The sequence below is a fragment of the Pelodiscus sinensis genome, chromosome 13 (genome assembly GCF_049634645.1).
Source record: "Pelodiscus sinensis isolate JC-2024 chromosome 13, ASM4963464v1, whole genome shotgun sequence".
In the NCBI taxonomy this organism is placed as follows: domain Eukaryota; kingdom Metazoa; phylum Chordata; order Testudines; family Trionychidae; genus Pelodiscus; species Pelodiscus sinensis.
In genome coordinates, this window is record NC_134723.1 from 42125718 (window position 1) to 42142188 (window position 16471).

General features: G+C 45.9%; 1 protein-coding gene across 2 annotated transcripts in view; it reads left to right on the forward strand.

Moving 5' to 3' along the window:
- The first annotated feature begins 203 nt into the window (after window positions 1–203).
- MTM1 (myotubularin 1) overlaps window positions 204–16471 on the forward strand; it is a 71846-nt gene continuing 55578 nt past the window's right edge. Inside the window, exon 1 of one of the 2 annotated variants that reach the window (XM_075941098.1) lies at window positions 204–354. Coding sequence is in view for 1 of the 2 variants with exons in the window: in XM_075941096.1 (XP_075797211.1) it covers window positions 6542–6577 (36 nt within the window). In the remaining variant the exon portion in view is untranslated. Of the gene's footprint in view, window positions 355–2276; window positions 6578–16471 lie in introns of those variants that run through there. The other variant, XM_075941096.1, reaches the window with a different exon arrangement.

Here is a 16471-nt window from a genome sequence, read left to right on the forward strand (position 1 = left end):
GGCCCATCCCGGCAGGCCCCGCGGCCCGTCCCTGCCCACACCTACTACAACTCCCGGCAGGCCCCGCGGCCCGTCCCTGCCCAAACCAACTACAACTCCCGGCAGGCCTCGCGGCCCGTCCCTGCCCACACCTACTACAACTCCCGGCAGGTCCCGCGGCCCGTCCCTGCCCAAACCAACTACAACTCCCGGCAGGCCCCGCGGCCCAGCATCTTCAGCCAAACCCTTAGACGGGGGGGCGCCGTGGCGGCCCTGTCACGTGAGAGGCCGAAGTTGGCCGGGCTGTGAGGGGCGCGCTCGGCGCGGAAGCGGGACTCGAGCCCAGGGCAGGGGGGCGACGGCGACTCCAGCGCGGTGAGTGTCCCGGCCTCCCACGCGGCTGCGGAACAGGAGCCCGGCCCGGCCCGCCAGGGCCCCCGCGCGGAGACCTTCCGCCCTGCCCCTCGTCCCCCCCCGACCTGCGCCCCCCGTGGACTCGCCTCAGGGCCCCTCCCCCCCCGGCCTGCGCCCCCCGTGGACTCGCCTCAGGGCTCCTCCCCCCCCCCCGGCCTGCGCCCCCCGTGGACTCGCCTCAGGGCTCCTCCTCCCCCCCCCGGCCTGCGCCCCCCGTGGACTCGCCTCAGGGCTCCTCCCCCCCCCCGGCCTGCGCCCCCCGTGGACTCGCCTCAGGGCTCCTCCCCCCCCCCCGGCCTGCGCCCCCCGTGGACTCGCCTCAGGGCTCCTCCCCCCCCGGCCTGCGCCCCCCGTGGACTCGCCTCAGGGCCCCTCCCCCCCCGACCTGCGCCCCCCGTGGACTCGCCTCAGGGCTCCTCCCCCCCCGGCCTGCGCCCCCCGTGGACTCGCCTCAGGGCTCCTCCCCCCCCGGCCTGCGCCCCCCGTGGACTCGCCTCAGGGCTCCTCCCCCCCCCCGGCCTGCGCCCCCCGTGGACTCGCCTCAGGGCTCCTCCCCCCCCGGCCTGCGCCCCCCGTGGACTCGCCTCAGGGCCCCTCCCCCCCCGGCCTGCGCCCCCCGTGGACTCGCCTCAGGGCCCCTCCCCCCCCGGCCTGCGCCCCCCGTGGACACATCTCAGGGCCCCACCCCAGGCCCTAGGGCCCCAGCCTGCACTCCAGTGGACACACCCCAGGGTCCTACCCTGAGCTGTGCACCAACCCCACCTCCACGCCTACAGACACATCTCCAGGCCCCACTGCTACCCCTGCTCCAGAGCCCCCGCCACCCCAACCTGCACCCCATAAACACACCTCCAGACCCCTCCCCCCCACACCAACCCCACCTTCGTCCCTATGGACATATCTCAGGGCCCCATCCTGAGCCCCACACCAACCCCCATACCAGCATCCCTTCCTTCACACTAGCTCCCAGACTCACAGGCCCTCTCCTACCTTGGTCACACTCGCCTGCCCTTTGCCCTTCCCCCAGCTTCTTGCCCCATCTGTCATTCCCTCAGGGTCGCCCACGCACCACAGGGTCTTTACCCCCAGGTCACTGCTATGCAGTCATGCACCTCCAGCACTTGCTATGCTCCCCCGCCCCTATTCTTCTAGTGCCCCTCTCTCCAGATCAGCCTCATCCCACAGAACAGCACTTCACTCCCTAAACTTCAGTGTCATTATTAACTCTCAGGCCATTTTCTCTCTCTCATCACATCTCACCTTGTTTCTCAAGTCACTTTCTAGGCTCATGCCTGCCTGCCATTTTTAAACCTTTTTAAAAGCTGGAAGTTGTGTTGGAGAAGGATATCAGGCTATGAAGAGATTTCCCTTCCCGTTGTGTGTGTGTGTGGCTCTCAGTTTGGGTGCTGTGTAAATTTTCTTTGGCTTCAGACAGAGGTGCTGATTCATTGGACTCTCTTGCAGTCTGTTGCTGTTCTTCCCCTCTGGACTCTTCTGTTTATAGCTGCTATTGTGGCCTAAATGTTTGTAACTTAAAATGTTAAATGTATCATTGGAATACATGACATGATAACATTCTTCAAACAGAGAGATAATTATGTAGATTAATTCCCCTCCAAAAAAAAGTTTCCCTTCCTAATGACATTGAAGCGTGGGTTGTCTTTTTATTTCAGAGGAAATATTTTTATTTAATTTTTAATGAGAATAGTTCTTGCTAGTGGTGTTAGATAACAATTAATTGAATAATCATGTAACCCCATCAAAATGGAGTGGTTACATGATTATTTGATACTCTGCAGGGGTGGGGACAGCAGCCAGTGCACTCCCGGTCCCATGCCCGGGGAGCCCCTGCCACCCTGTGCTGCTACCGCTGTATCTGTGACAGTAGCACCTGTCTGCAGGGGCCTGAGCTTCTCATGCACAGAGGCTGTGCTGGTATCCCATGGAGCAGCCTCTGTCTGCGGTGAGTCAGGGCCCGCTGCAGACAGAGGTTGATCCATGGCAGCTTCCCCTGTGCTATTGCCTCTTAAAAGATTATTCCCTGCATGTATCAGCTCCTGTGTGCTCTTCTGATGCTGCTGCCTCAGATAAAGAGGCAGCAGCGTAAGTGGGAGGGGAAGCAGCTCAGTGGGAGCCAATATGCGCAGGCAGCTAGCTTGAAATCTGGCTTCCCCCGTGAACTGGCTCCCACCTGCTCCCCTCGGCCTTCGCACTGCTGTCTCCGTATTAGACCCAGCAGCACAGAAGGGGGCATGTGGGAGCTGATATGCTTGGAGAATCAGCTTATTTGATAGAGAGGCATCAGCGTGGAGGGTGAGGGGGGCAGGTGGCTCCATGGGATCTGGTGGTTGTGGAGAGCTGGCTTAAAAGCTGACTCCCCACAGGCACTGGTTCCCACCTCCTCCCTGCTGCTGCCTCTGATACAGAGGCAACAAGGGTGGGGGAGTGGATGTAGTTGACAGGATTAACCAATAAACCCAGGTTTATTTGTTAATTGTGTAGTGGACTACATGTTAACATCACTAATTCTTACAAGTGATGTCCTCATTTGCTTTTAGTCTTTCTTGTTTTGCAGTCTTTTCTAAGTGATATAGGGAAAATAGTAGTGATGTCTACAGACTCTTCCTTTGAGTTAGTGCTAGGATAAAATCAGGAAAGTGAATCACGTTAAACATCTGCATCATTGTTTTTTCAAATGACCATATTGCAAGACCTTCCAAATGTAACAAACATTCTGAAATTATGCTGGGAGAAGAGCTTCCTTTAAGGAGAAGGAGAGAGGCTCACATTTGTTCTTGGTAGCCCTCAAAAATATTTCTAGAGATTCTGGAAGACATTCATGACTAGATTAAATTTTGACTCCAAATTAGTAGTTACTTAATATTAAACAGTTGAATAGATTTTTCTCTTTATTTGTATCTGGTCTGAAGATTGCTGATGTATTTAATAAACAAGATTATGTTAAAAACAGACTGGCAGAAAATGTCAATACAGGTTCTTATGGTCTGGCTCTACTGTAGCTGTGGTATAACTGTCTACTGTCCAGAACCCTTTACTTGCCCAGAAGGAAATAGCGTTAGTTGCCTGGTTATGGTCATGCTTCTTTGTCATTAGCCAGTCTGAAGGACAAAATCTTTGTGGCGGAGTACTGTATCAGTGGACAAAAACAAAGCATACATACTACACACTGCTGCATATTTGGTGTTAATCCATGGTTTGGTGGTAAAAACAAATTAGGTTTCCGGTTAAAGATATCAACGCTGGAAGGTGCAGAAAGCTGTAATGTGATTAGTGTTGTCAGTATGCGAATGACAAAAGTAGAGAGTTAAGCTAAAAGAGACCCATGTGAAATGCTGAGCTTTTTTATTTTCCATGCATCATACTTTGTTTGCGTAGAAGGAAACTGGTAATAGAAACACTTCCTGAAGAGAGGATTAGGTTCTGCATCATCCAGTTTGATCAAACTTTTCTATAGTAGACAAAAAAAGTACATTTCTCATTAACTGTTTTAATATCCCTATGTGTAATTGCTTTATATTATAACATTCCCTTAAAACTCTTTCACACAATGCATCTTGCAAACTATGTAACAGTCTTCTTTAAAATGTTGTGTGTGAGAAGGCATACATTGCTTTATTGTTATAGAATTAGAATTATATAAATTTAATTTTCAGCCCCAGTACTGCCCACTTCCGCTACATAGGTACTGCTTTCTCAATGTAAATGTACAGCTCTATATATGTGTGTGTGTGTGTTAAAATAGTACATCAAAACAAAACACTACTGCACATGTGTCTCCCTTGGGGAGAGGATCAGAGAGCAAACACATGACTGATGTTAGTCACATTGCTTATTATGCTACTGGAAACTGCTCACACACTACAGTGATGAGTGCTGTAGTGAAGGGAACCTACATAGAAGATAATGGAAAAATAGGTACTAGAGGCCAGTTCAGAACTTTCGTTCTTGAGGGGTCATGAGGAGAAAGCCCTTTACCTCCCCACCTGAAATTTTGCATCCAGTTAGAGCAATTGGGTGGATTTAGTTCAGTTCTTCCTTTTAGCAGATCAAATTAGAAATGCTTTTATCTTTATTTCAGTGGCTCATTATCCAAGAGGGAAGGATGTCTTTGCTTCCTGGTTTGGCATTTTTAATTGAATACCCATTAGATCATTGGGGGCAGCTATGACAAAGATGCCTTTCATCACCTGTTGCATTCCTGACAGAGACCAAATTATAGCACAAAAGCCAAATAAACCCCATTTGCAGTAGAATTGCGTAGTTTAGCATTGTCATTCAGTGGTGCATTGAACTGGATGTTTCGTGCTTTTGCAACTAAAATGATTTGACAGAGTGTAAGGCGGAGCAGCAGGTGGAGTTAGGGTCCCCCCAAAGGTGACAGTACTTGACCTGCTCCTCCCAGTAAGATTGCTGTTTTAGCCAGATTAAAGGATCAGTTGCCCCTATAGAGGGGAGGTATTGTGGCTAAGAGGGTATTCAAAATCATAATTCTCCTCAAGAATTGCTTCTTCTAGATGACCACACGTTTGATGGAGAGCAAGATTCACATCCTTCTTCTCTGCCTCTCCCCACCCTGTGGCTACTGGGGATAAATCCAATATAGCACTGAAAAATGAACTAATGTGAATAAAAAGCACACATGAAAGAGAATGTGCCCCAATATATTCATTACTTGAGAATATTATCAATGGTGAAATGGGAAAAAGCTGGACATAGGACATCATGCCTACCATCAGGACGAAGATACAGCAATGTAAAGTAGAAATAGCTTTCCTTTCGTAGGTAAAATCATCCATTAAATCTTTAGCAACAGAGCTATTGTGACCTGAGGGGATACCTTTCAAAAAGAACATGCAGAAAGAGAGACTGGGGGCTTTCTTTAAAAAGAAACTTTGATATAGCATCTGTTGCCTTTCAAATATTCTCATGAACTGCATTGGTGTTTCACAACATGAGTATGGTGGGGTGGGCGATACAGGCTACTTCTGCGATGCAAAGTAGAGAAAAGGGTCTGTCTGGCTTGGAAAACTCCAGATCATTCTGAACTATATGTGCACACATTGCAAATGTGCTGCTTAGTCTGTGGTTCCTTTTTAATTTGCTCCTCTTGTGTGTCTTTCTGTAGCTAACTGCAGCAGAAGCTTACAGTGCAGAGGAGAAAACAGAAAAAGAATACAAGGGAGAGGCAACAGTGCCATTTTTTTCTTATCAGGATGTGGCATTGGGGACATATGCCAATCCCTCCCCAATAAAGGAGGAGAGGCACCACCAAAAAAAATCACTGGAATTTTTTTCCCCCTAAAAATCATTGGGAATCACTGAAGTGCATGCTGTCTTCCTTGGTGCTTTGAAAACACACGAAATAGCACGACAGTAAATTTATGTCAATCTGTCATGGCACACATCTGCTAATTCCTTAATCTGCCTTGTGAGATATGGCTTCTAATACTAATGCTAAAAGACATTGTTGGCTCCTCCATATCAATCTATCCAAGCAGTTTCTTCAACATAATTTGAAGGACAGACACAGTTGAGAGAACAATTAGAGAAAGTACTGTTGGAGACCAACGACAGGAATATGTAGTCTGCAGCTTCAGTAACCTTAGGTAAGGGCTAATGTACTCTTCAAATGTAGTCCTTTGGAAATATGGGTGGAAGTTAGAGTTCAGACTACAATGGAAAACTCTGAAACAAAGTTTAGGATGGGAAAATAATCCTCTCCAAATAAGAGTTGGATTTCCTAGAACTTTTTTTCATTCAGTATCTGCTGTGGAAGAGCATGGTGTTTTTATTTCATTTTTATTTTTATTATTCTATTTAAAGCCATAGATACAGAAATGTGTTGTCTCCTGGGTTTGGAAGGCATTGTGAAAGTATCTTGTTAAATTTTCCAAGTACTTTCACTCTTTCCCTCATGCTGCCTCTTATGCAAGGGTGACTCCCTGTAAAAATGTGCAATACCACCACATTCTCTTCCTTTAGAATTTCTTTAAAACCCAGCAATGCTATGATGTCTGTTGCTGTTTGCTGGGAGTTGGAATGCTAAGACTGCTGCTTATTGCATTAATCATAACTATCTCACTGTTATCTTACGGGCTGTATTCCATCCTCCTGTTGTGAACTCTTTATGACAGGGGTCATTATCTTGTTATGTGTATGCATGGTGAGTATGAGACAACTACTGGAAGTGGGTCCGTCTCCTTAATATTGTACTGCTCATGATCGAGCTTCTCATTTGTAGTCTCAGAATTGGTGATATCAGAGTCATTATTACATAGTCAACAAAGAGCCATATAAGAATACAAGAGACAGTGCAGAAGATTGGGTCGGGGGGGGAGGGGGACTGCTGGAGTTGGGTCAGAGGATGGGAGGCTTGGGGCAGGGGGTTGGATGTGTGGGTGGGCTCAGAGCGCGGGGGGCTTCAGGAGTCAGGACAGGACTTGGGAGGCTAAGGTAGGGGATGGAGGGGCTCATGGCAGGGGATGAGGGTATGGGAGTGAGTAGAGGGCTGGGAGGTTTGGGGAGTTCAGAGTAGGGGGTTGGGTATGTGGTGGAGCTTAGTGAAGAGGGAATGTAGGAATCAGGGCATAGGGTGGAGGGTTAAGGGCAGGGGGCTGGAAGGTCTGAGGCAGCTTACCAGGGCTGCCTGTGGTAGCAAAAGTGGTGCTGCTCTGAGGAGAACAGTTTCTGGACCCCACTGGCATCTCCTCCAAGGGAGGGGGTGGATGGTGGTTTCTGTCCCCACCTCCCCACCCCTAATGTCTCCTCTGGGGTTGGTGGTTTCTGGTCCTCCCTGGTGTGTCCTGGGGCACAGAGGTAGTGAGCTGTGATTATGGATCGACCCCCCCCCATCTCCTGGTGATGGGAGGGGCCTGCCGCATACCTCCCTAGTGTCTCTTGGAGATTTTTGAGGCTGTCAGGCCATGGTTCATGGCCCCCAGTTTATCCCAGGGTGGGGTGGGAGCTGCCAGGTCACAATTTGTGACCCCACAGCTTGTCATGGGGTGGATGGGGTCGCTGGGCCATGGTTTGTAGCATTCCCCCCCACCTCCCCGGCATGTCCTGGGAGGCAGGGGTTCATGCCTCTTCTCCCCCCCCCCATGTGTTCTGGGGAAGGGCTGACAGCGGCAACTGAAAAGAATCTAAATGAGAGAGAGATCTGGATATGCAAGCAAAAAAATGAAAGCATAGTGGCGCTGCTGGTTTTTAAGATAGTGGTATCAATCTAACCTGTTGCCTTAAGGTTCTTAACTGGGTATCTTGAGAGTGACTTTGAAGAAAAGTTTGTATTTATTTACAAACTTAGAATGTGCTCTCTGGTGGCTTTCTTTTTCAGAAGAAGAGTAAAGAGTAAGCAGCCTCTGAGGTGTAGCTCCTTTGACGGGATGGGGAAGAGGGAACAGAACGTTGGAGTAATGTTGTCATTGCAAGAGTGGAAAGGGAGGGAGAACAAGCAAGCTGCAAAGCATTGTGTAGGAATGGGGCTCATAGGAGAAAGAGAACTAGGAAGAGGAGCAGCAGATGTATTGCAAAAAGGAAGCCATCAGTTTCCTCTTTAAGCCCACCTGGGTATATAAAGAAGCATCTCAGCCAGTGGTCTCCAGTCTTTTTAACCACAAGTTCAATTTAAGTGCAATGTAAGATCTACCTCAAACCCAAATACCTTTGCCCCCCTTCCTTCCCACACCTTCTCTGAGGCCCTGCCCTTGCTCCACTCCTTGGAGGCCTAACCCTACTCACTCCATCCCCCTCCCCGAACCTCATTTGCTTTCACCAGGCTGGGGTAGGGGTTTAGGTCTTGGAACAAGGTGTTTGGAGTATGGTGATAGAAATGTAGCCGTGTTATTTGATCTGAGGAAGTGGGTCTGGCCTACGAAAGCTCATCATCTAATAAACCATCTTGTTAGTCTTTAAAGTGCTACATTGTCCTGCATTTTGTTTGGAGTATGGGAGGGGCTCCGGGCTTAACCCAGGGTGGGAGATTGGAGTCCAGGAGGGGGTTCAGGGTGTAAGCTCTGGAAAGGAGTTTGTGTGCAGTGGGACTCACGACTGGGCAGGAGGCTGGATTCAGGAGGAAGTTCAGGGCTGGGACGGGTTCAGGAAGCAGGTTCTGGCTGGGCATCATTTAAATGAGATGGCTTCCAGGGGGTGGAGCAGTGGAGGTAAGACAGGCTTACTCCTGCCCTGGCCTTGCACCACTCCTGAAAGCAGCTGGCATGTACACCAATGGCTCCATAATGCCATGTTCCAATCCATCACCTACAGGCACTGAGCACAGCTTCTACTAGCCACGGTTTCCTGTTATTGATCAATGGGAGCTGCAGGAGCGGTGTCTGTAGGCAAGCACAGCATGTGGAAACCCTCCGCTCTGCCTTTCTCAGGGGCTGCAGGGACATGAGTCACTTCCAGGAGCAACCATTACCATAGGCAGGGCTCGACAAATCACTGAATCTACTCGCCCATGGCAAGTAGATTTCAGCCGGTCGATCCATTCGCCAGCGGTGCGCACATGCGCAATGCGGGTCTTGCACATGCAAAGTGCGGGGCTGGCGAGTAGGTTTGTCGAGCCCTGACCATAGGGATAATTAATACAGACATGACAGGTTAGTTATTTTAGAATTCACTACTCAAAGAATTAAATTTAAGCATAAGAGAGAAATGAAAATTATGAAATGCACAGACCAGCCAAAAACCAAACACACTTTGCAAGCTGTAAAGGAAGTAACAACAAAACCCGCCACATATGTGTTAGGTTGGGAGATGAATGAGGGACAGTGTGTGTTTGTGAGAATGTCAGACACACACACAGTGTATTTGTTTGACAGAAATCTGCATTGTCAAGCTCCCTCCATCCCCATCTCTCTGTGTGGAGATACAGTGCGGGTACAGAAGTGGGAGGAGGAGAGACACCTTGATATCAGAACCCGCCCCACACACACACCCTGCGCAGCAAGCAGGAGGTTCCCAAGGTGGGAGCTCCAAGGCAGAGGGCAGGAGCAGAATGACATGGGGTGGGGCCAGCACTTGTTAGCTTCCTGGCCAAACCAGTCAGGATCACCTGTCAGAGGGTCCAAGATCTACTGGTAGATACTGATCTACTGGTTGGTGAGCACTGATCTAAGCAACCTAAAATGTAGTTTTAGGCACCCTGATCTGGAGCTGCTTTTAGACTTTCAGTGCAGTTTCTTGAGAGAAGACAGGAAGGTGTTGGAGAGGGGAAACTATTGTAAGTTTAAACTACCTTATCTCACCTTAATATTTTGAAATACAAGTTGAACCTCTGTAGTACAGCACCCCCAGGACCTTGCCAGTTCTGAACCAGAGAATTTGATGGACCACGGGACGTCAGTTTTGTCTAGTAGCATTACCAACACGTCCACTGTTTACTGGAGTGTTAGAAAACATTTAGGGCTAAATTAGATCTAAATAACAGCACAAAACACTTGAGAGCCAGAGACCAGTGTCTGTAAACAAACTTTATGGGACCATTGGAAACTTGGGGATCACGAATGTTGCTGGACCAGAGAGTGATGGATTAAAGAAGTTCAAAATGTAGGACATTTGACTTTTAGATTGAAAATATTTGGATAGCCTTAATTTTAGGATTTAAAGATGTGGAGAGAGAAGGTTTTATCTGTATTTTTTATGAATATAATCTGCATTTGAGTTTACCTGCTTGGTAAACTGCTTACTTAATGGAATTTTAAATCAAAGGAGACTGTTAAGGGGAACAATCAGGAATTAATGACAAAGGTAAAGTACTGCCAGAGAGAATTCCCAGGGTTTTCAAGAAAAAAAATGAAAGAGCTATTAATAGGAAAATGCATGACTACAATTAGTCTAGCAGGTTAATTTTCTCAAGCCAGTGCCTGCAGACAGAGGGTCACTAACCCATTAGATCTGGGTGTGGGCGGGCAGTTCCTGCTGCTGGAGACACATCAGGGAGATGACGACAAAGAGAATGGCAGGGGAACAGTCTTTCTCTTCAAGCAGAAATGGTGGTAGCTTGGTTATGTGCAAGGACAGGACTGAGATGAGTTTGAATCAGATGTGTACAGAATGTTTTAATCTTTCTCTCAGCGTGGTTATGTATCTTTGCCTGAATAACTGATACACATTTGTTTCAAGTAAGCTGGGTTTTAGTCACTTTACTCAATTACAGATCCAAAGCTTCCAGAGATTCAGTTGGGTAAGTTGTGTTAACACAGTTGCAAAGGGGGAACTGCCACCCCAGGATCTGGCCTGAGTGGTTGAATTGAGAGGCTCCACATGGAGAGATGAAGGTAACAACATTTGTCACTGTAGTGCGCTAGAGGGGGACTGCAATGCAAGTCTAAGGAACCTGTAACCATGGCAGAACATTTAGAAAGGGGGTTTAATAACCTGGTAATCCAATATAAAGTGGGGTGATCAGTGGAGGTTCACTCTGGGATAAGTATGGGTAGAGGTCTGTTATTTACAGAGATTTCACAAAGATTACAGTTCCATCTTCCCAGTGAACCATGACAAAAGGGAATGTCAGATTTATTACCCAGTTTTGGAAATTGGTTTAATATTTCCTCTTCTGTTTAGAATCTGTTGTTGAAGCACTATACTTTCAGATTTGTTCATTTTGTTTACCCTATTAGGGATTTTTCTTCTTTTTCTTCTGGTATGACTAACCAGTAATGGCTGGTGGCCTACGGTAGTGTGTGTATATGAGCGATACTTGAATTGTCTTCATTGTATGTATAGTCTAGGGGCAGACAATTTTTGATGAGGGAGCCACTCCAAGAATTTGTAAACGGTCAAAGGCTGCACTCTTCCATGGTATTAATGGAGGAGGTGCAGGGTCTGGGATGGAGGGTGGATGTGGAAGAGAGCTCGAGGTAGGGGATTGGGTGCAGGAGAAGGTCTGGGAGGGAATTTGGGTGAAGGAGGGGGTTGTGACCTGGAACAGGGGATTGGGGTGCAGGAGTGGGTCCATGGTCCAGGATAGGATTCTGACCTGTAGAAGGGGATGCAGGAGCTGGAACAGGCAATTGGGGTGCAGCATCTGGGGGGTATAGGTGCAGGAGTGGGGATGTGGAGGGTTTGGGTTCTGACCTGGGCAGGGGAGCAGGAGAGGGCAGAGGGTTGAGGAGAAGGGGTTGTGGTGATCAGGTGCAGGCTCTGGCTGCGAGGTGCTTACCATAGGCTGCTCCAGCCAGCAGCACAGCGGGTTCCTCAGACAGTCTCCCTGCATGCTGAACCCTGCATACCACTCACAGTGGCTGGCTGTGGGGTAGGGATATAAGTGAGTAGTCAACTACATTTAAAATGCAGAGCCGCAGTGGTTCCACACCCTCCGTGAGCCAGGATTGAGCCAAATTTGCTTAGTTCCAGCTTGCAGTGGGTCCAGCAGCTCCTGTCCATGGGGGGTGGGGGTCCCAGTGGGGAGCAGGGACTCCCCGCCTCCCGTGGACAGGGATCCCCCATGGACAGGGGCTGCTGGACTGGGCATGAGCCAGGACTTAGCCAGGCTTGCTTGTGCTGGGTCAGGGACCTACCTACGCTGCGGCTCTGCAGTTTAAATGCAGTAGGAGCCAGGCTGCCTGTGTGCCCGGCTCCTACTACATTTAAACTGCAGAGCCACAGTGTGGGTAGCTCCTGGAACTGGCAGGAGCCGGGACTGAGTACCTTCCCTCATAGACTAATTGTGTAGTTGATACAATTGTATCCACCAGTGTTCCCTCTAAGCTGCAAGGCAGCACAGCTTCACAGGTGATTAAATCAGCCATGCCTAGTCAGTAGCTCAGGGCTGTGTGCATGGAGCTGACTGACTGGGCAGGGCTGATTAATCAGCCTAGAGGGAACACTGGTATCGATTACACGATTAGCTAATTACCCACCTCTTAACATCCTTACTGTGGGTTCCATGTGTTCTTTTTGCACCATACACCCCTTCAGGGGGAACGGGCCTTCTACATGCTGTCAGTACAGCAGGCATGGCTCAGGCAGCTCCCATTGGCTGGTTTCTGGCCAATGGGAGCTGTGAAATTGTGCTGAGTGTGGGGGTAGTGCACAAAGTCCCCCTCCCCTCAGGGTACCCACAGCTGGCCACTGAGTGGCACGTACTGGGCCACGGACTGGATCTGGCAGCTTTGAAGGCTGAAATCAGCCCACAGGGCATATTTTGTTCACACCAGTATAGTCCATCGTGACTGTTGTATGATTGGCATCTAAATTTGGAAATCATTTTTAATTTCTTGAAACTGAATACTACAACTTTTAGTGTCTTGCTTCTCTCATCACTCTCGTTAAACTTCCCTCAAGGTTTAATTTGCAGATAAAATATGCCTTGACAATTCAGCCTCATATGAGAATCATTATTTTGAAATATGCATAAACAGAAGGAGTTAAACTTTCTATTGGCAGTTTTCTGATATTTTGATACTTCATCCTGTACTGCATTGCAAGAATGCTGGAACTCTTCTATGTGTTTTCATACTCAGATTATTTTTCTGCAGTTTGCTTTAAACTTTTTGGGACATATTCAAAATTGAGCTCCCTTATTGCTGTCTTAATTTGGTATGGTTGATCATATCCCTCTCTGTGTTGAGGGAAACTTGTGGATTTAATTGATCATTTTAAGATAATGGATAAAATTGTTTGTTTATCTTGATTTATTCAGTTTTGTATTCTGCTTTCTAGCCCTAACATCATTTTTTGCAGTTATTTTTGTTGTTAAAAATGAAATTCATAACATTGTAATTCACTTTCCTCATTTCTCTCATAGATTAATTTCAACTACATTCTTCCGTGTCCATAGATTTCTGCTCTAACCTACCTGTATATCTCTGTCTTTTGCACAGTTGTAGACACTAGTATTGTATACAAAAATTCAACCCTGCCGAGAGACACTGACTTTATTGTTTGTCCTTTATATTTTATTATTGAAGACAGCATGGCATCTTTTTCTTACTCTATCTGCTGGTTGTTATAGAAATTGTGCAGACTTTTATGTCATATAGTGACTCTAAAATCTTCTTATGTGCAACTGTTTTTCCACTTATACTTTCCTGTTTTATATTCTTTGCATCCATACTTACATATATCTGTACTGTTCTGTATTTGCTGCTTATTATATGCAAGGTGGCAAATTATTTAATTCTGTCTGGCTTCATTCTTCCTCATTGTTTGCTATGCTTTCTCATTTAAAATCATATTCAAACATTTCAGTACCATCATCTTTATTCATATAGACAAAGATACAGAACTACTGTAAATCTTACATAAGTAACTTAATAACATAGGAAATATTTTTCTTGAATACTGTGTTAGTCTGGTGTTATGTGCCTACATATCTGATGGGGAAACTTTCAGTTGTTTTCTGGAAATACAAGCAGACAAGTCATATGTTTTTCATACTGGAAATATGACAGGTCTTCAGATACTTTTATCTTAAAGGATGATTTTGACAGTGTGTATAATGGAGTGCAAATATTAGGTATCATCATCCATTATCCCTGATGGATATGTACTGAATATATCATAATAAAGTAAACTAAAAGATTTGTAGAACTTCTAATTCTATCAGACTTTCTCTTTTTTCACCTTATCACTAAAAGTCTGATAATGCTTTAAGTACTGTAAAATCGTGAGTATAATGTGCACCTATGTATAACACATGGTCTACAAAATACAGGTTAAACATCTCTGGTCTGGCAATTTCTGGTCTGGATGGCAACATCTGACGTCCAGCATGATTTTAGTTAGCTGGATGTCTGCTTCTCATAGGTTTTGGCAAGTTTCCAATGGTCCCGTAAAGTTTGTTTAAAGCCTCCAGTCCTGTGTCTCAGTGTTTTGTACTGTTATGCTCAAATTAACCCCAAATGTCTTCTAAGAGTCCAGCACACAGTAGAAATCTTGGTAATGCCATTAAGGGCAAGCATGGTTTTATGCTTCATCTGCTTATTTCTAGAGATGTTAAAAATCTTTTAATACGGTAACCGTGTAACTGCTAAAAATCGTAGGGGTTACATGCACTGTGGGCTCTGCAGTATAAAGCTAAGCCGCATCCCTGATAGCTAACTGAATTTAACCAGTGAGCATCATCTTATCACTTACAGTTTAACCAATTAACTGTTGAACATCTCCGTTTATTTCCTTGTGCCAATACAATAAAATTGTGTACAAACACTATCACTTTGTTATGAAGAGAGCTGATAAGCCCTGGCTAGGCGCAGGCTTATATAGAGTATATCAGGACAGTCATATGTTATTAAGTAGCATTGCAAGCGTTATTCCATTTATTCGCCTCAGCCTAATAAAAATAGAGAGAGACCCTCCCACTATAATATTCACCTGCGGTTTGCCAAATTCTCTGATTCAGCACAATCAGGTCCCCAGGGTTCCAGACTAGAGAGGTTCAACCTGTACTTCTCCTTTTAGTATTCAAAAAGAAAATCTCTCTCTCCACACCAAACAATTGTTTTATCTACTAACTGTCATATGGGTGTATTCTTTTTTCTTCGTCCCAAAAACTATAGCTATATAAAGTAAATATTTTACTAAATAAGATTTAATTCATTTATTCTATCTGCTTATTCTTAAACTAACGCTAGTAAGAGATTACTATAAATGCATGAGAAATCGAGTTACTTTCTGAGATTAAGTAGCAAAGAAGCAATGTCTATGAAGTGCTTCATGGTAATGTAGCTGCTAATAAGGTGATATAACCTTTTAAAAGCAATTGTTTTTCTGTTGTAATCAATGATGATGGCTTAAGAATAAGTATCTGTAAAAGAGCAAATGCTATTATCTATAACTTACACTAATTACAGAACATTTGTAGTAAGTATGCTTGACTGTGTAATTTGAATTAAGTTAAATTGATATGTTGAGTATAAAGTGACTTCAAATGTGTCGACATAAGGATTTACACTATACAATATTTATTTAAACACATATTTTATTTAAACAGTGTAATTCTTATACAGACAAGGCCTTAGAATGAGCGTCATTGTCAAATGATCCTTAAATTGGTTTCTGGATCCCAAATCAGCGAAAGCACACTTGTCAGGACACATCAATTCAAATTTGACTCTCAGGGCCTTAGGTCCTAATAAGAGAGTAGGTGGTGGTTTCCAAACCTTTTAAGAGTCCTAGTGAGCTTTGTAAAGTCTCAAGAGAAGTTGCCAGACTTTATAAGTAGGTGATAATGTATTCAGGAAAAGTGTGAGTATCTCCTGCTTGGCCCTAACTCCAACAGGTCTCCCAGGTTCTTTAGGGAGAGTATGAGATGATTAAAGTCAAGTTGAGATTTTTGCTCTCTTCTTAAAATTTTTAGAGGTGTTTAGGTCCTAAAGGTGTAGGCAGGCTACCTCTAGGTGCTTTTGAAAATCCTGTGATACCGAATGCCTATTGAAATCAGCGGAGGATCAGAACTTAGGTGATTTTTGAAAATTCCACTGGGTACTAACCTGCCTATTTAGATGCTTAAATACCTCGTAAAATCTGTCCCTTGGTGCCTATTCTTTCAAGCTGTGAGGGAGCTTGGTGAAGGCCCAGCCTTATGAACACTATGGAGAGCTAGAGTTAAGTGGCCATCTGCCCTGGCTGTGCTCCTGACTGCATCAGCCCTGCGTGGGCTGTGCTCCCCACCACCAGCTGGTCCCAGGCTGCTCTCCTGTACCTGGCCAGTCAGGGCTCTGGTCCGGCAATATCTGTGTTCCTGCCATACCATGGATGTTTCCAGACCAGTGTGTCCCAGTTTTTAGAGGTTCAACTTGTATTTTGTTTAAGAAAACTTAGGTCCAAATAATTTGAAGTCATCTGAGCTTTCTTTTTCTAACAATGTTACTGTATCATATTTTAGTAACATTTATAATAAGGCTTTAAACAACTAAATTTCAAATCTGGTTGCTTGCTGTCAAGCAAGTTAAGTAACAGTACTCTTTGTATCTCCTTTTTCACTCGCTTACATGGTGGCTGGGCAGAGAATGTTCAAACTATTTAATACACTGTGTATTTAGAATGTCTTAATTCAGCACTTCTTTATATGATTCACTTTTTTTTGTAGAAAAATTTTGTGTGC